A 24,042-nucleotide genomic window follows, 5' to 3' on the forward strand; every position below is an offset into this window, starting at 1 on the left:
TCTCTCCTCTTCTTTCTCATAGGGCAATTTATCTATTGGAAGAGTAACATAAAAACACCTTGAATGGTGGTGTACATTCCAGAATGTGCACACACTCTGGATGCACTTACATATATGTCATATATGTAGCTAACTGAAGATAAAATGGATAGGAGTTACATGCATGCTAAAAGACGATTGAACACATTCAGGAGAAATAATCAAACTTGATATTTCAGGGATGATTTGTAGAGTTGACAATCTAGATTTGCACGTGCTTTTGTGCCAAAGAAAAGTGAAACATGAAAAAAATATGTATTATGATGTATATAGCACTGAATACAGATAGCCCTCAATTTATGACCAAAATTGAGCCCAACATTTCAGTTGCTAAGCAAGATGGTTGTTAAATGAATTTTACCCCATTTTACACCTTTTCTTGCCATGGTTGTTAAGTGAATCACTATAGTCATTAAGTTAGTAACACTGTTGTTATAAATGAATCTGGCTTCCCCATTGACTTTGCTTGTCAGAAGGTCACAAAAGGGGATCACATACTCCAGGACACTGCAACGGTCATAAATACGAGTCAGTTGCCAAGCATCTGAATTTTAATCATGTGACCAAGGAGATGCTGCAACAGTCATAAGTGTGAAAAAGGTCATAAATTGCTTTTTCCATTGTAACTTTGAATGGTCACTAAACAAACTGTTGTAAGTCAAGGACTACTTGTATAGAACTTTATAAAAATATTATCAGTTCAGTATTCATTTAGTTCTTCGAGAGCTTGATATTTTCTCTATCTCTCAAAAGGCCAAGGTATTTTACATTTAGGGGACACAGTGGCTCAGTGGCTAAGACGCTGAGCTTGTTGATTGAAAGGTCGGCAGTTCAGTGGTTCGAATCCCTAGTGCTGTGTAACGGGGTGAGTTCCCGTTACTTGTCCCAGCTTCTGCCAACCTAGCAGTTCGAAAGCACGTAAAAAATGCAAGTAGAAAAATAGGAACCACCTTTGGTGGGAAGGTAACAGCATTCCGTGCGCCTTTGGCGTTTAGTCATGCCAGCCACATGACCATGGAAACGTCTTCCGACAGTGCTGGCTCTTCAGCTTTGAAACAGACATGAGCACTGCTCCCTAGAGTCGGGAACGACTAGAACATATGTGCGAGGGGAACCTTTACCTTTACCTACTTTACCTTTAGCTTTCCAGATTGGGTTTCTCTCCCCTTTAAGTGTTGCTTTTTAAAAATAATAATAATAGTATAATAATGGCAGCACACAGTTTGGGGGCATAATAAAAATTCAGTGCTTTGAGGCCCATCTCAGGTCAGCCACAGATGCAGTTTTTTTCTTTTATAAACTAAAGAAAGAGCAGCCTTGATCTGACACAAAGGGAAGCCAACAAAAATCTCTCGATGGGGTCTCCTTCGGCATTCTTGACACACAGATGTTTTAGTCAAAAGCCGGTTCCCCACTGTCTTTTCAAAAATATCTCCCACTGTTGTGCCTTCTGTTTGCCAAGAGCACTTTGAATTATCGTCTTCCCAACAAATGCCTGTCATCTTTTCTTTCCCGTTTGAAATAAAACAACCTCTGTATGTGATTATGTGTCTTCTTTTAATCTGGGAAGTCGGCCTTCCTGTTCATTCAGCTGAATAGGATTCCAGGCCGCTGCCCCAAAGCCTGATCCTGACAGCCATGTGAAAACCCTCAGACTTCCATCTGGGTCTGCGTCTTTCATTCTTGTCTTATTTTCTTCACCCTACCATGGCCATCTTTAATTACATGCTAGTTGGACTTTTCGCTTTGGGGGCTAATAGCCGCCTGCACTGCAGCTCTCATTTTGATCAGCCTTCTGAGCAGCTTATATTTATAATACAGTCATATGACTGATGTGTTTAGCAGTACATCTTTTTAAACAAAATCATGGGCTAAAAAAAAAGGCAACTTTGATTATAAAATCTGACTCCCTGCTGAGCACAAGAATCCATGAGAGATGTCTGTCAATTCTGTTTTGAGACAGTAAAATGGAACCCGCTGCGTCTTCAGATAATAGCAGCCACTACCAAATACTCTTGCTGCTAGGGCAGTGTTTATCAATCTTGGCCACTTGAAGTTGTGTGGACTTCAGCTCCCAGAATACCGCAGCGACCATGCTGTCTGGGAATTCTGGAAGTTGAAGTCTTCACTAAAGCTGTCACGATTGGGAAATATTTTGCTACAGAGGCTTTTCCAGCAGGATCTATCTTCCTGTTCTTTAAATGTATTCTTCCATTCCCTCAGTCTTGGAATGAAGGGTTTGGGGTTTTTTTGCATGCTATCCTTTTAATTATTATCACATACTTATTGAAAAAAAATATAAATAATCCCAGATCCTTCAGTAGACCTTAGATTCTACTTCTATGATCGTTGTCCTTCTTCTCTGAATTCTCCAATTTGTTTAGTTCATGATTTAGAAACTATACTTTGCTAATGCAGCCTAAAATTGCATTTGCCTATTTTTGCAGCAAGGTGAGTCAATATGTTATGGTACTTGATGTTTGATAAACTGCTATTCCAAAAGCCTTTTCTTAAGATCTATTACCAAGTAAGCAGATCCCTCATTCTCATTTCTAATTAATATGAAACATTAACATTCTTGTTTTAATTAATGCAAGTGCCAGATAAACATATGTGCAAAGGCAGTTTGCCTAGAAACGTTTTGCTTGATTGTGTTAGTATCTCATTTTTTATCTCTACCAGTATCTAATATTATGATGCAAAATACACCAGACTTCCTTGCAAAATGTCACTAAGCAAAAGTACACATAATATGGGCAAGAAGACAAAAGATATGTTGCTGACCCCCATCTCAGTTGGCAGAGGAGGCCACTCCCCAAAGTGAAGAGAAACACTGGGCTTCTCCTTTTATCATTATGCCTCTTTTAGTCCTTTGATGCTAGTTTCCTTTTTTTTTTTTTTCCTTTTCTTTTCTTTCTCACTACACTGAGCATACAATCCCCTTGGCACTTTTGAACCATCTTTATTGCTTGTGGCATGCAGTATCTTACATTTAAAGCTTCTGAGTGCCCTTTTTAAAGGTCTCTCATTCTTCTACTCCCCACTTTATTTTGAAAGGGGTTTTTTCCTGCCTTTTAAGGTTCCTATTTTTTCCCCTCTGGGGAATCTATCTTGTTAATACAGCCATTTATTTAGGACTCCCATAGATATCTTTGTGTCTTTTCCCTTGCTGTCTCCTCTCGTCTATCCCTTACCTTAAGCTTCCCTTAGCTCTTGATGGTCTCTTTTGTAAGATTTCTTTTACATTGTGTATCTTGATTTGCTGCATATACCTCCTGGTTGGTGAGATGCAGGCAACAATCTATTGGCTTGCAGGTTACCCTCAGCTACAGATAGCAGCTTGTGTAAAATAGCAATAGCAGTAGCATTTAGGCTTATATGCCATAGCACTTTACAGGTAATCCTCGACTTATGATCAGTTGTTTAACGGCAAAAAATACCCATTTGGGACAGTGGAATTGGGCTTACGACTGAGATTCACTTAACAACTGCCATAAGAAATGGTAGAAAAAGTTGGGTCTGGTCACGTGGTGCCTTGACTTGTGACTGCAATGATTTATAACTGAATTCTGGTCTTAATTGTGGTCATATGTTGAGGACTACCTGTAGAAAACTCTCTGGGCAGTTTGCTAAGTATTATTTGCATATTGCCCCCAACAATCTGGCTCTCATTTACCAACCTCAGAAGGATGGAAGGCTGAGTCAACCTTGAGCCCCATCAGGATCGAACGCCAGGCTGTGAACAGAGTTTGCTCACTGCAATACTTCACTTTACCACTGTGCCACCAAAGCTCCCTATATGGTCTGATAATGCTTAGGCTAAAACTAGATGTATTTAAGACATACTGGTTATATTTAAGACATACTAGTCAAATTGTATCCAAACTGAATGATATATCCTTAATATTGACTGGAAAAGGTACACATAGCACAGGTATACCTAAGGCAGGTAATATAGTCCACATAAAGTTCTTTATTGCCTGATCTTGCCTGATTAAAGCCATGATGGGTGATCAGTAGTGGTGGACCTATCTGATGGTGACTATCAGGTATGGAAGATTTGCAATCTGCAATGTAAAATCGCTATGTAGCAAAAAGCATGAATCAACAAATGAAATGAAATAAGCAATATATGTTGTGCATCTGTGAAACAGAGACAAGGATGTAATAGATTTGTATGAAAACGGTTTGGTTTGGTGCAGAGGAATTGATGAATATACAGATAAATTTAAGCATGGGGTTAATTATGAATGGAAGGTCTATGTATGAAGTTAGTATTATCTAAGTTGTTAATGTTTATGAAACTAGAAACATGTACACTGATAATTATTCTGTGAGAGTGAAAAAAGCAGAGACGGGTTATGAAAAAAATATGTGCAGAATGAAAATATTTCAGAATGAATGGAATTCAAGGAGAAAATGAATAAATGGGTAAGAATGAAATGAGGGAGTGCAAAAAAAATGTTATTGGCCCCTTTGGAAACCACTGAACGAATAAAAATGGTGAATACTTAATGACTATGATGTAAAGCAAGAATATTAATGATAGAGGGGTGGTGAGCAGTTCAGGAAGTGTGACTGGCCATTATTTTTAAGGTCAAGGGAGGATCTTTTGGAAAATAGACATAGAAGAAAAAGAACAAGAGTTAAAGAAGAGTAACTCCAGGAAGAAAATATTTGAGTCCAGAATGATAACACATTAGAAGACAGATTATTTTCCCAAAGAAGGAGTGGCAAGTGGCCATGAGAAAGACGATGTGGAGCTGCCTGGAATGAAGAGAAAAGAATTAAGGGACTGAGTGTCACAGAAAGATGTGGGCCTACACTTGTAGGAATTATGAAAGAAGGACACCTGATAGAATGATAAAATAGAAGAGACCGTGGACAAGAAAAAGGCATAAAAAAGAAACTGTTGCAAAAAATGGGCATGGGAAATGGACATAATGTGTATGTAGAGAAATAGATAATTGCAAAAATGTAATCAAATGTTTTTCCCATGTCTAGTTCTTGGGGACTGACTGGATAAATCCCTGCAGTTTACTTGGCAAGGTTTTTCAGAAGTGGTTTGCCCTTGCCTCCTTCCTTGGGCTGAGAAAAAGTGACTGGCCCAAGGTCACCCAGCTGGCTTTGTGCCTAAGGCAGGACTAGAATTCACAATCTCCTGATTCCTAGCCTGGTGCCTTAACCACTATACCAAACTGGCTCTCAAATTTAGTGAGGAACAGTTCCGGTTAAAAGAGGCAGAGAGCATGCCGAACAATTTTGATGATTAAAAAAAAAAACATTTGAAAATGGGCAAAGAGACTAAACAAGGAATTTAAGAAAAGGAAATCATAAATGTTATAAGAATGTTAAAACAATGTAAGGCTGCAGTTATAGATGGTGAAATTAGAGAAATACGAAAATACGGACTGCGTGACTTGTTAAATATTTGAATGAACCCAGAATCCATTCCTGATCATTGGAAGAGTGAATTTATTATTCCCCTATCGGAGAGTGAATGCAAAAACTACTGAATTAGTTTTCCAAGTGTGCCTGTGAAGGTATTTGGCAGAATTCACATATAAAAGTTACAAGAGATGACAATGAGCAACGTTTGGGAATTTCGGTGCAGCTTTATGTCTTGCAGAAGGTGTTCAGATCAGATTTTTGCTCTTCAGAAAGTCACTGAATATGTATGAATATGAGAATGTTTACTGCATTGCTGATTTATAAAAAGTATATGATAAAGCAAATGGGCTTGAATCGTAAAATGTTGGGAACTGAAGCTTAGTTGCCAAGTGCAATAACAGTGTTATATGATGGAAGTAAAACAGGCATAAATGGGATGTTCACTGAATGATTCAACAGTGAACAGGAAAAGGCAAGAATGTCTGATGTCCCCAAGGTGGTTCATGTGTTTATGGACAAAACAAAAGAAAAAAAGAAATATTTGTGGTATTGTTAGAGGTGTGTTGGTTGGGACATAAATATCCAGGTGATGCTGAGTTGTTGGCTAAGATTGTTACAAAGATTGCAAGTCATACGTAAATGGCAACTACTAATTAGGTAAATGTGTTCATGTACCTTGATGGAATATTTACGAAAGATGAAAAAATGTGTAAAGAATTTTTAAAACATAAAGATAAATCAAATACTGTGGTCACTGGAGTGTAAATAGTGTGTGTGTGTGTAAAATGAGAGGTAGGATCAAGAATGAAGATATGTGTGTGCGTGCGTGTGAACAAATGTGGATTAACTACAATGAAATAAAAGTTGAGGTAGTTAGAGAGCCAGTTTAGTGTAGTGGTTAAGGCATCAGGCTAGAAAGCAGGAGGCCATAAGTGCAAGTCCCGTCTTAGCCATGACAATCAGCCTTGGGTCAGTCATTCCCTCTCAGCCCAACTTACTTCACAGTGTTGTTGTTGTGGGGAAAATAGGAGGAGAAAGGTGTGTTTTCCACCGTGAGCTATTTATTGTATAAACAATAAATGTAGCGTACAAATAAAATAATAACAATAATAACTAGTTAGATAATATAGCGAGATGGATGAGGGCTGAATTGCAAAACAAGTATACGAAGGAAGAATGAATGTGGCAAAAGGATGTAGAAAAATTATGGTTGAATGGAGTTGATGAGATCTTGAAAAAGACAGAGGAGAGGAATTCAAATAACATAAAGCAATAATGTAAGAGGAGATCTGTAGGAGAGTTTGCAAGGATAGAAAAGTACGAAAAGATTTAATGTATGGTCTTGGAGTAATTTTTTTTAATATCTCTTGCCTTTAATTTATTTAGTTTGCTATTTTTTGCTCCTTTTTTGCTCTCTGCATAACATTGCTGCTTACCCAAAAAGGAATAATGTGATGGATATGTGTATATTTATCTTTCACTTTGCCTATACTTTAACTCTTCGTAGAGTGAGCACACCTGCAGTGGAATGTACAGCTGGAGAAGCATTGGCAATAACACTACGTCTTCTCAAGCAGGAGGCAACACATTCCTGAGAGAAGCCCCAAACAGGAGACTGTGCAGTCCTGAAATGGATGGGGGAGAGAGGAAAAGGTTCACAATAGCCACACCCTAGAATCTCCCAGGATATACCGTGTTTCCCTGAAAATAAGACTGGGTCTTATATTAATTTTTGCTCCAAAAGACGCATTAGCTAATTTTCTGGTTAGGTCTTATTTTTGTGGAAATACGGTACTAAATGCACCCATCCGGCTGACAATCTTAACTGGGGCTTATTTTGGGGGTGGGGGTTATATTACGAGCATCCTGAAAAATCATGCTAGGACTTATTTTCCGGTTGGGTCTTATTTTTGGGGAAACAGGGTATATCTCTTAGGTTTGAAGGTTACAGCATTAGGAGAGCAAACTGTCTATTTATCATCATCACATCCTATGCTAAGCACATTAGACTACAGATTTACGCCACAATTTTCGGTCCGCAGCTACAGCCTCCACATCCTTCCATTTAAGGTTGATGTTTTTTGGATCTTCCTGAAATGTTTGACACCAGGTTTTCCTTGGCCTTCCTCTTTTTCTCTGACCATCTGGTGGTATCCAACTGATTGCGAGCTATTAGGTGCAATCAAAGAAAGAGCTGGACTCAATTGGATCTTACTATGTCACCTTTGGGTTTGTGCTTGACAGTACCTCTCCAGAAAAAAAATTGGATAAAAATAAGATGATAGAATTAGGGAGTGGTGAATATCCTTGCCCCTTTGCAGTCTATTCAATGGATATTTTCTGACTGGTTATATTCACAGTAGTATCTCCTTTTTCCACAGCATTATGAGAGTTCTCTGCTTGTGTTCTCAGAATTCCAAGTATGCTCACCATCCTTAAAGGATTGTTTACTTAGGTATGGAGCATGTATTACAAGAGAAAACAAAACATGGGAGATAGAAACAAAGTGTTGACAGCTAATGAATTAAGGCAGTAAAAATGAGAAAAGATACCTGGGTATCCCAGAGGAGGAGACAAAATGCATGGCTGCAAATGCAAAGCTGCTTTCATCATTCACATGTCAAAGCATTGCTTTCTAATGGCTTCATGCCTGTTTTCTCCTTGAGCAATGGGCTGGATTAGAAGGCCCCCAAAGTCCCTTCCAGCTCTATTCTGATTCTGATGCACATCAACTGATGGTACAACCATCCACTTGGGCATCCTCTTCTCTAGGCTGCATCTGAAATGTGAGACAAAAGAATGTGTAGTTCAGTAACCAATTATTAAAATGTTTGTTTATGAATATTAATATTCAAAGATCTTTTATGGTTAAGTCCCAAGGCTATATATTTATAGCCAGAGGTAATATGAGTTACTTGAAACTGGTAAAAAGAGAGGTGTAAGATTTGGCATCCTGTTCTCCACTTTCCTTTTTGCTAAAGTTGTCCTTAGATTTTCAATAGGCAACATATATACAGAATTTATAGATAATTGTATGTTTTTATATAAAATTCACAGACTTGGCACTTCTTTTTTAATATATTTTATTGAACATATTAAAAGTTGAATAAATAGAAAAAAAGGTAGAGAAGAGGAATTGAAAGTAGGCTACATATATATAAACTTTACAAGCATCATAGAAATTATTTCATGATGTATTATATCACTTTAAAAAAAATAAAAATAAGTATAGCTCCAAGACTATAAATGCCAGAAACAGTAGCCATCACAGTAGAAATCATAAAAGATTAGAAAATCCTATAAAGCTGAAATATGAAGCATTTTTGTAAAAGGAAACCAAAATTTTGGCTGTGATACAAATCTACATATAAAACTGTAATCTAGAAATCATTTCCAAAGTTAAATTCTTTGTCAGATCTACTTTTAAGTAAAAAGTTATTTTAGACACTGAAGCATATTTCTATAACCAAAGTTGAGTGCTTCTTTTAATGGACATTACAATAACTTCCTTCTTTAATTCAGGTAAGATGTTATCTATATTTTCTTCTGCTTTACTTCTGCTTAAGGATTACTTCTTCCAGGCACCAAAACATGGCTTTTGTACAACATTAGATGCTGTATTCCTGCAAAGTTTCTCACAAATCATGAGGATTTCTGTTACAGGAAACAGCAGTACAAGAAGATCTAAATGTGTGACTATGTGCTTTAAAAAAAAAAAAAAAAAAGATGTGTCATATGTGACTTTTTTCAGTTCTGTTGTAACTTTGAACATTCACTAAACAAATGGTTTTAAGTTGAAGGTTACCTGTAGTTCCATGTTCCAAATTCTTTTTGATATTCCATGAGTTACCTAACTAATGTGAAAACTTGGCTTGCAGATCCCACAATCTCTTGATTCCTGCTAGTTGTCTAATCCATGATCCTTTCATTTTCTCTCTTTTTCTGCCTCTCAGGGACTAGCTGTACATTACCCCAAGATACGCGCCATCATGGCTTGCCTGCACGAGACCCGCACACCTTCCCCCTCTTTTGGCAGTTTCAACACTATCTTGACGGAGAGTTCCCTACGGAAGTTGGATCCAGATGCCTCGGACTGCACCCCTGAGAAGGACTTGACGCCGACACAGTGTGTGTTGCGAGATGTCTTGCCCATAGATGGAAGTGGAGGTGGAGGTGGAGGACACAGTCCCACTCCCAGCGAGGAGACCCACGAACAGTTTGCCAACAGCGTGCTGCAGCTCCACGAGAATGAAGCTGGTAGTGGGGGAGGAGGCGGAGCTGGCGCAGGAGCTGGAGTTGGGAATCCTGAAGTCCGGCCCACCCGCTACCATGCTGACCAAGTACGGATCCACTGCCAGACAGGGAGTGGCTTTCTGGAAGGGCTTTTTGGTTGCCTCAAACCTGTCTGGACCATGATTGGCAAAGCATATTCCACCGAACACAAACAGCAGCAGGAAGGTGAGAAACATGGTGACCACATGGTGACCACATGGTGACCACCAGGAGCAAGAGTGGGCATTATCAGTTGAAAGAATCCTACAATAATGACTTCTGATTATAATCTATGAAGCAAATCCTATTGCTGAGAGTAGGACTCCATGGTTTCCATACAGAAAGGTCTAAGTTGGTTCACAGAATCTCCAGATAGAGCTGAGAAAGATCCTTCTTTAAATCATGGAAAACTCTTTCCAGATATGCATATCAGGAGTAGGGAATTTGGGGCCCCTATAGCCTTCAGATTTCAGTTCTCACCAGACCAGTATACATTAGCAAACAGCAAAGATTTTCGTGAGTTTGGTTCAAAACATCTGGAGGATATAGCACAGGGGTGAAATCCAGCAGGTTCTGACAGGTTCTGGAGAACCGTTAGTGGAAATTTTGAGCAGTTCGGAGAACCGGTAGTGAAAATTTTGAGTACTTCAGAGAACTGGCAAATACCACCTCTGGCTGGCCCCAGAGTGGGGTGGGAATGGGGATTTTGCAGTATCCTTCCCCTGCCATGCCCACCAAGCCACACCATGCCCACCAAGCCACACCCACCAAGCCACGCCCATGGAACCAGTAGTAAAAAAATTTGGATTTCACCACTGATACAGCAGCCTGATGTGAACAATATTGGTTTAGGTGTTTGATTCAGTATAAGGAATTTTCTATATCCCTATTTTCAAGACATGTTCCCAAATGCAATTGGCAATTCAATCAGTCTTGGGGGCAATGGGGAACTTTGGATTCAGTTTGGATCAAGGCTTTCTCCCAGAGTCAGTGATTTCTTGCATGATTCTTTTCATCCATTGCTGCCTTCAAGAAAACACGGTGACTTTCTGATTCTATCTGTGTCAGGAATTCATTATAAATTTAGTTTACAGGCTAACCAGACTTATGAGGAATGAAGCTCTAGTGACTATTCATATAATTATTAGGGGATTAGGCCAAAATAATGCCATATAAGAAGCTGTCTTTATATATTGAGTGGAAATGAATTTGATCCAAAGTGCCATAATTAGAATTTGAATGAGTACTAGCCAAATGGACATAATTGTAACTATTTTAATAGAGATATGCTTGTTGCTATGCTAGTTGCCAGTTTGTTTCTATGAGCAATCTAGAGTATTGCCTTTGAACCCTGAAAACATTGGTAAAATCAACTTTGTCAATACCAAATGTTCCAGTTAACTAATGCACTGTTAGAGACTCAAAGAGAAGGAGATTAGAAAATTGTCCATGTGCAATTGTGAAGATCAAAAATACCTAACACTTTAATCTTACAAAAAAAAAAATCCTATAGAGATTTTTTTTTACAAATTTTCCAGTCATTGGGTAGTTTGAATCCCCAGTTTTTATTTCCAAAGTGGCATGGCCATTTTGCCTCTATTTTTCCAATCAGATTTGTTGATGGTTAAACTTTTTGTGTACAATTGAGTTGATTAGATTAGATTATTACTTGCTTAGTACTGAAGTTTCTCAAAATCAGAGAAAACCTGACGTTGCAGCTTCTAAGGAGAAGAGCAGATGAAGGGGTCATGACTCTAAAGTAAAAAGCTGCAGATACCTAAATTATTTTCCCTTTTGAGTCAAAAAGAATATGATCATTTACAGTATTTATTTTGCATGCCACCTCAGTCACTTGAAGGTATTCTAAGCAGCTCACATGCCAGGATTTAAAGCAAAAGAAATAACAAACTATACAATAATACTACATAACCTTGCATCAGGGGGATAACCAACTCCATAGGATTATACCATCAGGGTAGACTACATGGAACAAACCTGTGGTGAAATCCAGCAGGTTCTGACAGGTTCTGGAGAACCCGTAGCGGAAATTTTGAGTAGTTCGGAGAACTGGCAAATACCACCTCTGGCTGGCCCCAGAGTAGGGTGGGAATGGAGATTTTGCAATATCCTTCCCCCAGGAGTGGGGAGGGAATGGGGATTTTGCAGTATCCTTCCCCTGCCACGCCCACAAAGCCACGCCCACAAAGCCACACCACGCCCACAAAGCCACACCCCCAGAATCCCTAGTAAAAAAATTTGAATTTCCCCACTGGAACAAACCATTATACTCTGCTCCAGAACCTGCTGGATAGAGCCAGGTTTTCACAGCTTTATGAAAGCCTAACATAGTCGGCCATTCAAATCTTGACAGAATGCCCTTCATATAGTTTTTCCCTCTTGAAAAAAAACATGAAGGAATGCAGAATATTCTTCAAACTTTGAGTTAAATCTTGAACTTTCTGCTTATTTATTTTCTTCCAGTCCCTTTTTATGACACTCAAAATAAATGGAACCATCCATATGAAATGTGACTGTGTGATGCTATAAGAAAAGCTGTGGTCAAAGGGCGTGAGCAACGAGATGCTAGACTGATTATTCCATCCTATCATCATTGGAAATCCTTTCTTCCCTTTTTCCAAACAAGAAATTGCGTTACCAGAGTGCTATACTATAGGCACTGGGAGTAGGATGGGGTATAAAATTATATTACTGTTATTATATATACGACTGTGAAATCACAGCTCCCAGTTCTTTAGATGGTTCTGGTCTTTCATACACATCAAATTCTTCCCAAAAACCTAGCTCCTGGGATTTTGTAATGTATCTGCATAGTATATATGTAAATCCAAGCAGTGTTGTTGTTGTTACAAGTCCTCTTTATACTAGCAAGGGCTAGAAACCTGATCGGCATTATTATTTTTAAATGCATTTTTGGCTTATTGAATGCCATGTCTTTGTAGTGTTTACATTTGTTTCTGCAATGATATGCACTACTTCGGTTATTCCTGAATGACATTATGCAGGATTTTTTGCCCTGTGGATAAAAACCTGCCTTCCTCTGAACAACCCACAGCTACCACTTTCTTTTCTTCTCCATGCAGACCCGTGGGAGGTACCCTTTGAAGAGATCATGGACTTGCAATGGGTAGGCAGTGGGGCACAAGGTGCTGTCTTCCTGGGACGCTTCCATGGGGAGGAAGTTGCAGTCAAGAAGGTGCGAGACCTCAAGGAGACGGATATCAAACATTTGAGGAAACTCAAGCATCCCAACATCATCACCTTCAAGTGAGTGGGGCAGCATTGCCAAGAGGGAGTTGACCCTGCCTTTCTTAAGAATGAAGTCTTTCTGAGCATAGTTCAGAACATGAGCCGCGGTGGCACAGTGGTTAGAGTGCAGTACTGCAGGCTACGTCTGCTGACTGCTGGCTGCCAGCAGTTTGGCAGATCGAATCTCACCAGGCTCAAGGTTGACTCAGCCTTCCATCCTTCCGAGGTTGGTAAAATGAGGACCCAGATTGTTGAGGTGGCGATATGCTGACTCTGTAAACTGCTTAGATAGGGCTGTAAAGCACTATGAAGTGGTATATAAGTCTAAGTGCTATTGCTATAGTTGGACAGGGCAAATGTCTTTGCCAAGCATCATAGCTTAGTCCCTCTCCCTCACCCATAAACACATATAGCACAAACAATCATACAACACATACAGCAATCAGCTGCGTTTCTAGCCATAGACTGTATGGAGAGAAAAAAAAACCCAATTTGTGCATGTCCCACTTATTTTAGTGTAGTTATGGCGAATCTTTTGGCTCAGCATGTCAAAAATTCAGAAAATACTTAACTTGGCTCTGGTGGTATGTCAATACCACCACCTCCCAAATAAAAGAGAAACAATTCTCTGTCTCCCCTTCTAAACCACCTTGAACAGTGGCACCTGGCAACAGCGCTGAGGCTAGGCCTGAAGCAGAAAACCGGGCCTTGATTTCACCCTAGTACCATCACTGCCACTCAAAAAGGCTGCCTTGCACCATTTCCCAAAATACACAAATGTTGGGGAATGGTGTGATTGTCCCCACAGCCCAGCAGTCTCCAAGATCTGCCATGTACCACCTACCTTTAGACTATGTTCTCTTTCTGATGACAGGCCTCTGAAACCTACAGGAGGCTGCTCCGGTTGCACAAGGACTTTGTTCTTGAAATAGCTTCAGAGAATGCCCTTCTGCGGTCTCTTCAGCTTCCAAAAACTGCACAAAAACATGCCCTATTCAGAGGGTCAGGAGGCCATGCAAGAACATGGCTCTCTTGCACAAATTCCAGAGGGTCTGGAGGCCACGTGTCTGTTGCGATATTTTCTGGATCAGACTCAATAAATTATTAAAGAATTAAGAGTTCAAATATAACTCCTTTTATTTACACAAAGGCATTCTATATTCGCTGAATATTCATAGATAGAAGCGGGGAGCTTGTGGAGAGGAGCTCCTTATATACATAGGGGGTGGAGTCATGAAGATGGGTTATGAGTCATGAATACATTAGGGACCATAGAATAAATTAACTCTTGATGTTCTTATATACACTATTTACACATTAGAGAATAAGGCATTTACATCTAACAAATCCCCCTCTAAATGCCGATTATTTATACAATATCAATTACATTCAGATTCAGGACAATACAATACATGCAATTTAGAAGTTAAATATTTATGTTGTTTGGATGGTAAAGGCTTTGTTAAAATATCAGCTATCTGTTCAGAAGTATCACAATGCACAGCTTTTATAAAACCGTCTTGGGATAATTGTCTTACATGTTTAAACTTAATATCTATATGTCTGGACCTTTGTCCAATAGCATCAGATCTGGAGATTTCAATAGCTGCTTTGTTATCCTCATTTATGATAAAAGGTAAAATAGGTTTCTTCCAAACTTCTGAAATTAAGTCATTAAACCACACAAGGTTATTAGCAGATTTGGATAAACAGACATATTCTGCTTCTGTAGTTGAAGTAGATACCAGTTCTTGTTTGCCGGTATACCAATAAATTGGACAATCATTTAAAAAGAAAATATAACCTGATGTACTTTTTCTGCAAGATGTGTCTCCTGCCCAATCCGCATCTGCATAACATATGAGTTTTGGTTCCTTGTTATCATTTGGTTCTAACATAAGACAAAAATCTAAAGTGCCTTTCAGGTATCTCAAAATCCTTTTGACAGCTTCCCAATGATACATTGTTGGTTTACTGACATATCTGGACAGTAAATTAAGTGGTAAAGCTATATCTGGCCTAGTCCAATTAGATATGTAAAGAAGTGAACCTATGATTGATCTATAAAATGTGTTGTCCTTAAATTCAGGAGATGATTCATCAGTATTTCTGAGGAAGTCAGTCTGCATGGGAGTATCACATGTCTTAGCATTATTTAAATTACATTTGTTTAGAAGTTCTACAATTTTATCTTTTTGAGTAAGTTGGAAACCCTTTTTTGTTTTGCTGATCTGTACACCAAGATATTTATTTACCTTACCCAAAGACTTTAGGGAAAAGTGTTCATTCAACTTGTTCACAAAGATTTCTCTACTTTCTTTGTGTTTTCCAATATATAAAATATCGTCTACATAAATCAATACAAATTCTATACAGTCATTATCCCTTTTGACAAAAAAACAATTATCAGCAGATGTGGCGCTAAAACCCATAGTCTTGAGCACCTTTACCAAACAATCATACCATCTTTTACCGGATTGTTTCAATCCATATAAGCTTTTGTTTAACAACCAAGTTTCATTTTTATTTGTGTATTGGCTGTGAGGGGCCCTTACATAGATTTCTTTATCTAACTCTGCATGTAGGTATGCAGTTTGTATATCATATTGAAATACATCAAGGTTAAGTGCTGATGCTACCACCAAAGCTGTTTTGACACTCTCTGTCCTCACAGTAGGAGAATATGTGTCTGTATAGTCCTCTGGGTATTTTTGTGCGTAGCCTTGGGCAACTAATCTAGCTTTGTACAGATTATTGCCTCCTTCCAAATTTTTAATTTTATATATCCACCTAGTACCAATAACAGTTTTGTCTTTAGGTGCGATTGTGGGAGTGAATACATTTAATCCTTTTAAACTTTCCATTTCCTTTTTCATGGCTAGTTCCCATTTCTCTTTTTCTTCACGAGGAAGTTTTAGAACTTCTTCGTATGTATTGGGTGTTATTGGTTCATTATTTACATTCATTACGTAATCTTTATATTTGTCTGGCATTTTGTTCCTGTTGTTCCTAATTGTTCTTTCTGGTTTACTATTGTTGTCATGCATGTATCTTGCTTCCTTTTTTGTTAGTGTATCAGTTTTTATTTTGTATTGGCTATTTGTCCAGGTTTTGGTCTTATTTTCATGTTTATTTGTACTTTGTTTATCTACAGTTCCTTCCTTGTGATATTTTGTTTCTATGTGTTGATTAGGAAATATTTCATTTAAATGTAATTTAGACCAGTTGGCCTGTTCATGGAACACGGCTGTTCTGGAAATTATAAATTTATTATTGCCATCAATGAATCTATATCCTTTTGTACCAGTTTCGTATCCCATGAATCTAAGTCTCCTGGATACATTTTCTCCCTTTCTTCTCAATTGTTTGGGTATGTGTACGTCTGCAGTGACCCCAAAAATATGCATATGTGCTAATTTTGGTTTTCTATTATACATTACTTCGTATGGTGTTTTATTTATAATACTGGACCAGGTTCTATTTTGTGTATAATTTGAATAGTGTAATGCCTCTGACCAAAATTGTTTACTTAAGCCAGCATCCTCTAATGTACATCTAATCATAGTTTGTAGTGTGGAATTTTTCCTCTCTGCAATTCCGTTCTGGAATGCAGAAAATGGACTGGAAGTGTAATGTAGCATTCCTCTATCCTTTAGCCATTGAGAGAATTCTCTAGACATAAATTCACATCCTCTATCTGTCATAATTTGCTTTATTCTAATATTATGCTGTGTTTCTATGCGCTTATAAAATTCCTTAAATTTTTGAAAAGTCTCATCTTTATGTTTCAATGTGTAAACAAAACCATAACGACTATAATCATCCACTATTGTTAGAAAATAACGTTTCCTATATGTGATTGATGGAGTAAGTGGTCCTACTAGGTCCATGTGTACTAAATCAAAAATTTTGTTAGTTGATCTGGCAGATTTTTTTGGTCTAGGGCTAGTTTTTAGTTTTGTAGACTTGCATACTGAGCATTCCAAATAATTTTCACAATTTTTTATTTTGACACCTTCTGCGTGTTCAGTCATTTTTTGTACTACAGGAAAACTGGCATGGCCTAACTTCCTATGTAAGATGTGAGCACACTCATCATGGATTGGTTTACCTATCTTTGGTTTCTTTATGTTGGGTACGTCATTCTGATCATGTGGTATCATACAATCATCATTGTCACTATTGCTAACATTTTCATCATCTATTTCCATACATTCTTTAACATTTGAATCAATATTATGTAACCATTCTTCTTTTGTTATGAGGTAGGGCAAGCCCCCTTTAATTATCACAGTGCCTATTTTATTTTTATTTTTCTCTAGGAATGCTTCTCCCTTTGAGAAAGTTATATTGATATCAGAGTCTTTACTTAGTTTTATGGCACTCAATATGTTATGAGGTATTTCGGGTATTAACAATACCCCCTCTATTTTTCCTAAACCAGATAAAATCACATTTCCTCTGCCTAGTACTTGAACCTTTTCTTGATTGGCTACTTTTATTACAAATTTATCTTCTGTAAAAGAAGACAGTATATCTTTATTGTTAGTGGTATGATTTGTAGCCCCAGAATCGATGAGCCAATTATTATTTTCATTTTGTTGGGATTTTGTATTGTCATGTTTATTTAATCCATTTAGTGAACCAGATTTTTTATCTCTTAAGTTTTCTCTGCCCCCTCTATTTTCTCTATAATTTGGTGGGCTTCTATATCTATGCCTTTCTATAGAAGACTGTCTATGATTGTGTTTGTTCATGTATTCTGGTCTGTGCCTTTCTTTTGAGAATCTGGGACAATCTCTTCTGTTATGTTCTTTGGACCCACAATTATGGCATCTATATGTTTCATTATATTTTTCTTGGAAAGCTACTTTCCTAACAGGTCTAAGTTCTGAGTGATTGTTAGATCGATTTTTTCTCGAATTGTCTTCAGCTATCAATTTGTTGGATAAACTTTCTATTGACAAATATCCTAAGTTAATGGTATCAAGATGTGACATGAAATTATCCCATGATGGGTCAAGAGAGTTAATAATAACACTTTTCATTGTTTGGTCTGAAATAACTTCTCCCCTTAAATGCAGTTCAGCCCTTATTTTGTTTAAACATATTAAATGCTCACTTATAGAAACCCCTGGTTTTACTCTAGATGAAAAGAATTCCTTGGACATCCTTGTTGTAGTGGCTACACTGTCACTGTGGAATAAATTAAACATATATTGAACAATTTCTGAAACAGTCAGATTAGATTTGATGCTATAATACATTGCAGGAGATATGCTGGCTATTATTAGAAAAAAGGCTCTATGGTGTAACCTATCTATTTTTAAAGTCCAAGGTCTTCTTGGAGGATTAGTGATAAAAAATAATAAGTTCTCTTTCATGAAAATAACTTGAAGCTGCTGGTACCATTCTTGTAGATTAATACCATCAATTCTTAACTTTGGGAAGTCACTAGGCAAGTTTCCTGTGTTATTTTGACCATTACTTACAATCTGAAGCAGTTCGTGGTCTTGCAAGTGTAGAAATTCGCAGAATGGTGTAGGGATGTCAGCAACGAGTCTGTGTGGTTCCTTTACGAATTCAAATCTTCCCGGATTGTTTTCCTGACTTCGCGCATGCGCACTGCTCATTCTGCCCTTGACTCCGTCGTGGAAGGTTCTCTCCATTGCCGCTTGCTCGTTCGGCTCCTCTCCCGATGAGTCGGTCTCTGGCTCGGTTTTTGGTGTCCTGGTAACTGCGATCGTCCTTTTCTTTCTCTTTCTGGATATGTCGCTTGCTTCTGTTTTTGGAGTAGGAAGGAATCGGCAAGGTTCCCTGGGCTCTGGCGTCGTCGCTCTTGAAGTTGGGGTGGAGGCGTGCAGGTCTCGAGGCATCGATTTGTTCGCTTGCTTCTTCGGCGATTCCCTGGTGATTTTTAATTTTGGCCCAAATGCAGCGAAAAGCGTTTTCATTGCTGATTTTACTTGTACGTCTAATGGGTCTTCTTCATTCTCTGTTTCTGATTCTTCTGAAGTATGAGTTTTTTCTTTTTCATTTTCTATATCGAGTAGGGCTTTTCGCGCCAAATATTTCGAATCTAGCTTTCTGATTGGTTCAGTTTCGTTCATCTTGGGGGTCAGTTGGAACCAAGATGGCTGCCATTCAAAATTTCGCGCGGGATCGCTGCTCTCCCTCTTCGTTGTATTCTTTTCTGTAAGCATATCACTTGCTATTTTTAAGTCTTTTGATTTTTTAGTAGTGATGTGCTCCTCTCTCGCTGCTCCGTTGTTTCTTAGAACATTTTGGAGTTCCGCGACAAGATTCTCATCACTCTTTTGGCTCTTTAAGATTTTTAGTATTTCTGACCTGAGTTCGTTGTTTTCTATTTCGTCTTCTTCTTGTTCATCGTCTTCATTTGTTATTTCCTCATCTTCTGATGTATATTCTTCAGGTTCTCTCGAAATTGCGTTTGTGGATTCATTTATTATTTCTTGATCTTCTTCCATTTCTTTGCTGTATGCCCTGGTATTGGGTCTATTTCTTTTAGACATGTTTATGTTCTTATTGAGTCAATCCAACCATCCTCAGCTACCAGATTGTTGCGATATTTTCTGGATCAGACTCAATAAATTATTAAAGAATTAAGAGTTCAAATATAACTCCTTTTATTTACACAAAGGCATTCTATATTCGCTGAATATTCATAGATAGAAGCGGGGAGCTTGTGGAGAGGAGCTCCTTATATACATAGGGGGTGGAGTCATGAAGATGGGTTATGAGTCATGAATACATTAGGGACCATAGAATAAATTAACTCTTGATGTTCTTATATACACTATTTACACATTAGAGAATAAGGCATTTACATCTAACAGTGTCAACACCCTTCATTCTTATGCAGCCTTTGCAGACTCCGAAAATTGCACAGGGATGGGGCATGTTTTTGAGGATACTTGTCAGGTGTTGGTGAACGCTGACATCCAAAATGTCGTGGCATGTTATCTTTGACACACATGTCATAGGCTCACCTTCACTGTCATACTTCCTTTTCTGGAACATAACTTCCCAGTATCGGCCCTGGTTTTTCTTTAAATCAGGACAATTTGTGAGACAAAATCTTGGACGCTGTAGTCAGCCTCTCCTTAGTTTGTAGTTTTTCACATGGCAGGAGAAGATTATTGGATACTGAAAAAGTAATCATATTAGCTATAATGAACAAATGTAAATTGAATTGTAATGCTCATTGCATCAGAATTAGGTTTCATTTTGGCTCTGCCACATTTCTTGGAATTGAGTGTGACCTTAGCTGATTCTCGCTGGAAAGAAACAGGAAAGTAATACTGTATAAAACAAGTAATGCTATTTCAAATGTTGGAATTACAATCCCCATAATTCCAGTCTTGTTAGAACCAACCAAAGTGTTTCCAGATATATTAGGCTATAATTCTTATATTTCCTAACAGCTGGGTGTTTCTAAGGTTGCCTGTGTGCCTTTGAGTGAGTGTTGATTCTTGGCGACTTCCTAAGCAAGTATTTAGAATTTCTTTTGGATTTCAGAAGTGCCATTGCCTGCTTCCTGGGGCTGAGAGAGTGGCTGGCCCAGGGTCACCCACCCAGCTTTGTGCCTAAGGCAGAACTAGAATTCACATTCTCTCAATTTCTACATTCATTCCTCAACCACTATACCAAACCGATTCTCGTAGGAATTGTAGTCCCAAATATCTTTGTGGTCACCAAGTATGGAATAGATAAAGAGTATCTATCTAGTAATGATATTTCATATTCCAGTAGTCTATTCATATATAGATGTCAACCCTAAGGTAGACAAAGAAACCAATTGATTTTAGATCAGGACTACTTATATTGTAATAACTATAATATCAGACTATTGCAAGTCTGCTTCCACCCTTCATGTGAACTAAGGATGGGGCTTGTATAAGACATTTTCTCAAGTTTCTTAAGACAGATTCAAGCCCCTCTTATCTGACCATGACCTTGGTAGGGACTCTTTGTCATGTCCTTCAAGGGCATTCCCTACACCCTCTACAATAGGTGAATGAATGTTTATATTTTCAATGGTTCGATCCATAATGAAGGTTGCAGAAGGACCCCCAACTCACTGTTGCTGCTGCAAAACAAAAAGGTTCTGGACCACAGCATGCTGACTAATTTGGATAATTTCCCACAAGTACCTCATAGCATTAGGGATAACTTTTCGCTTGTCTCTGAACAACAGCAGCCCTTGTCACATATTAAACATTAGGCTTTCTTGTTGGGGCACAAGGCAGAAGTGAATCCTGGCTCTTTGTCTCCCCAGAAATCATAATTCCATAATAACTCTTCAAAGAGCATGCTAAGCTTGCAGTATTTGGTGTTATTTCTCTGTCCCTGTAAAGTATCCTGCTGGTCCTTTTTAGCCCATCCTTATTCTGTCCTTTGTCACTCCTTGCAGGGGTGTGTGCACCCAGGCTCCCTGTTACTGCATCATCATGGAATTCTGTGCCCAGGGCCAACTCTATGAGGTGCTACGTGCTGGACGCAAAGTCACTCCCTCGCTGTTGGTGGACTGGTCCATGGGCATCGCTGGTGGCATGAACTACCTGCACCTCCATAAGATCATCCACCGAGACCTCAAGTCACCCAAGTAAGAAGGGGAGCTAAATAGTTCCAGGAGACTAACATGGTGCCAGGCAGGCAGCGGCAAGGAACTCCGGGTTACTGAGGGCAAGTCGGTGTTTTCCTACTGAAACAAAACCTGCCATTTTTGAAAGCTTAAAATCTCTCTCAAAATGTGACAGTTAAGTGGGAGGTTTGGTAGTCTGCTCTACCTCCCTGTCACTGGTTTCATCCACAATTCTTTTTCATGCCTGTGTACAACTAGGGCATTCACTGTTTCTGTGATGGATACTTCTCTGGTATGTTGAGAGTGGAGGCGGGGTTCTCAGAGTTTCATAAATAAGCAAACGAAACAATGCTTATCTCCAAGGAGTTTACCCTGTACATAAATTAGACTTCGGGGAAGACAATAGTGAAGGTGACAAAAGTATAGCAAAGAATAGATGTGAACAAAACCCTTCCATAATTAAATGTGGTTTCCAAGAAGAGCACTGCCCTCCCTCACTATCAGTCAAAAAACAGGATGTGGGGCAGCAGCTGCAGTACTGCCTGTTAAGGTGAAGGAGGGCATTGTTTTCTCAATCAGAGCTTAGAAGCCCCGCTACTTTTGCTGAAGAAATAAGGGCAGGGGCTGTAACCATGTCTTGTCCTTTTTAATCATTCTTGTTTTGTGATTTCCAGGTGTTTTGTAGTCTAGGGGCAGTAGGAGGAATTTGAGTAAACCTTGGTTTAGGAATAAGACACATTAGAATTGCATGGGATTATCCAGATGTTCCAACAAAGTTGTAAATAACTGAGGAAAATTACATTTTATGAGCCATTCAATAAAACATAGGTTAAAGAAGTAGATGATATGCTATATTCCTTTAAAATGCCACCACACAAATAAAGAACCTTTGTGGAAAAGTTGTCTGCTATCTTCTAGGAAGAGATGGCCCACAGTTTCTAAGATACGGCCCACAGGTACCATATAAATTTATTAAATTATTATTATTCCATGGAGGAGGAAAAAATCCTTCTTCACAAAGGGGTTTATTCATATATTATGTTTCCTAACTGATGGCAGAGAGCACTTTGTCTCTCAGAAGGAACCATGACTTCTTTTCTTTTCTCCTAGCATGCTGATCACATATGATGATGTGGTGAAGATCTCCGACTTTGGCACCTCCAAAGAGCTCAGTGACAAGAGCACCAAGATGTCTTTTGCTGGCACCGTGGCCTGGATGGCCCCTGAAGTGATTCGGAATGAGCCTGTTTCTGAGAAGGTTGACATCTGGTGAGGGGAGCTAACCCAAAAGAGAGGCAGTGGAGAGAATGGGGAAGGTCTGAGTGGGTGGCCAAAGTATAGGACAACCCAGTGCCCCCCCCCCCCCGATATGTTGGGCTCTGGCTTCTGTCATCCACACAACACATACCCAAACAAAGGTGTGTTGGACTACAACTCCCATCAAGGTCTAGTAATAGATGCCTATTCATGTACAGATTTACCTTATGCCCTCTAGATGTATTTGTCTATTACTCCTAATCTCACCTGTATATACTCCCAGGTAGAGATTCTGTTTGGAAAGAAGACATGGCTGGAAAAGAATGTAAAAGGGGAAGCCCATTGAGAATGGTTGTTCATGCTAGAGGCTTCCTCTACTCAACTGACTTTTCATTCCCACCTAGGTCCTTTGGGGTCGTTCTCTGGGAGTTGCTGACCGGAGAGATTCCTTACAAGGATGTGGACTCCTCAGCCATCATCTGGGGAGTGGGCAGTAATAGCCTCCACCTACCTGTGCCTACCAGTTGCCCAGATGGCTTCAAGATTCTGCTGAGGCAGTGCTGGTGAGTTCCCAAGTTACATCACTTCTCAGCAACTTGGGATAAATTGTGGGAGGAAGAATTAGCCTCCAGAATTGGTCCAGGGCCAGGCCCTGCTCAGCTATAGCTTGAAAGAAATGAAAATTCTAAATCCACCCTGTCTTTTTGGAAAGGAAAAGGAAGGGAGAAAATACATACATACGACACTGTTTCCATTCCTGTTCCTATTCTGGCCAAGGCAGGATTATAGCTGGTTTGAATGTATAATATAAACAAGTCATGGTAACATGAATGGCTGTTTATGCATAATTGTAGGCAGATTCGTGAAGTCTGTTAAGCAGCATGCCTGTGGGAAAGAGGAAAGGAGAAAGGAGAAAGGAAAGGAAAGGAAAGGAAAGGAAAGGAAAGGAAAGGAAAGGAAAGGAAAGGAAAGGAAAGACTTCCTTGTGCTCTGGGGGAGAGAAAAAATTGGGGGGGGGGGCAATCCTGTTTCATTAAAAACAAAACCAGCCCTGAGTCTTCGGAGAGGGGCGGCATATAAATTGAATTAATTAAATTAAATTAAATTAAAACAGTTAAAACCCAACTAAATAAAATTCAAAACTCAGAAGATAAATTTTTAAAGGAGGAAAGCACTTCTTATATAATCTATTAAGATTATATAAGCTCCAG

The 24,042-nt window shown here is 38.9% G+C and overlaps 1 protein-coding gene across 2 annotated transcripts in view; it reads left to right on the plus strand.

Moving 5' to 3' along the window:
- Positions 1-24,042, plus strand: part of MAP3K12 (mitogen-activated protein kinase kinase kinase 12) — a 137,776-nt gene that overhangs the window by 93,737 nt on the left and 19,997 nt on the right. For both annotated transcript variants that reach the window (XM_034412141.3, XM_060688930.2), the window contains exons 2-6: positions 9,384-9,888; positions 12,804-12,987; positions 21,404-21,595; positions 22,685-22,843; positions 23,236-23,394. In XM_034412141.3, coding sequence (XP_034268032.1) covers positions 9,420-9,888; positions 12,804-12,987; positions 21,404-21,595; positions 22,685-22,843; positions 23,236-23,394 — 1,163 coding nt within the window. In that variant the 5' untranslated portion in view covers positions 9,384-9,419. The remainder of the gene's footprint in view (positions 1-9,383; positions 9,889-12,803; positions 12,988-21,403; positions 21,596-22,684; positions 22,844-23,235; positions 23,395-24,042) is intronic.

The sequence above is a fragment of the Pantherophis guttatus genome, chromosome 2 (genome assembly GCF_059756535.1).
Source record: "Pantherophis guttatus breed Tessera chromosome 2, ASM5975653v1, whole genome shotgun sequence".
Taxonomy (NCBI): domain Eukaryota; kingdom Metazoa; phylum Chordata; class Lepidosauria; order Squamata; family Colubridae; genus Pantherophis; species Pantherophis guttatus.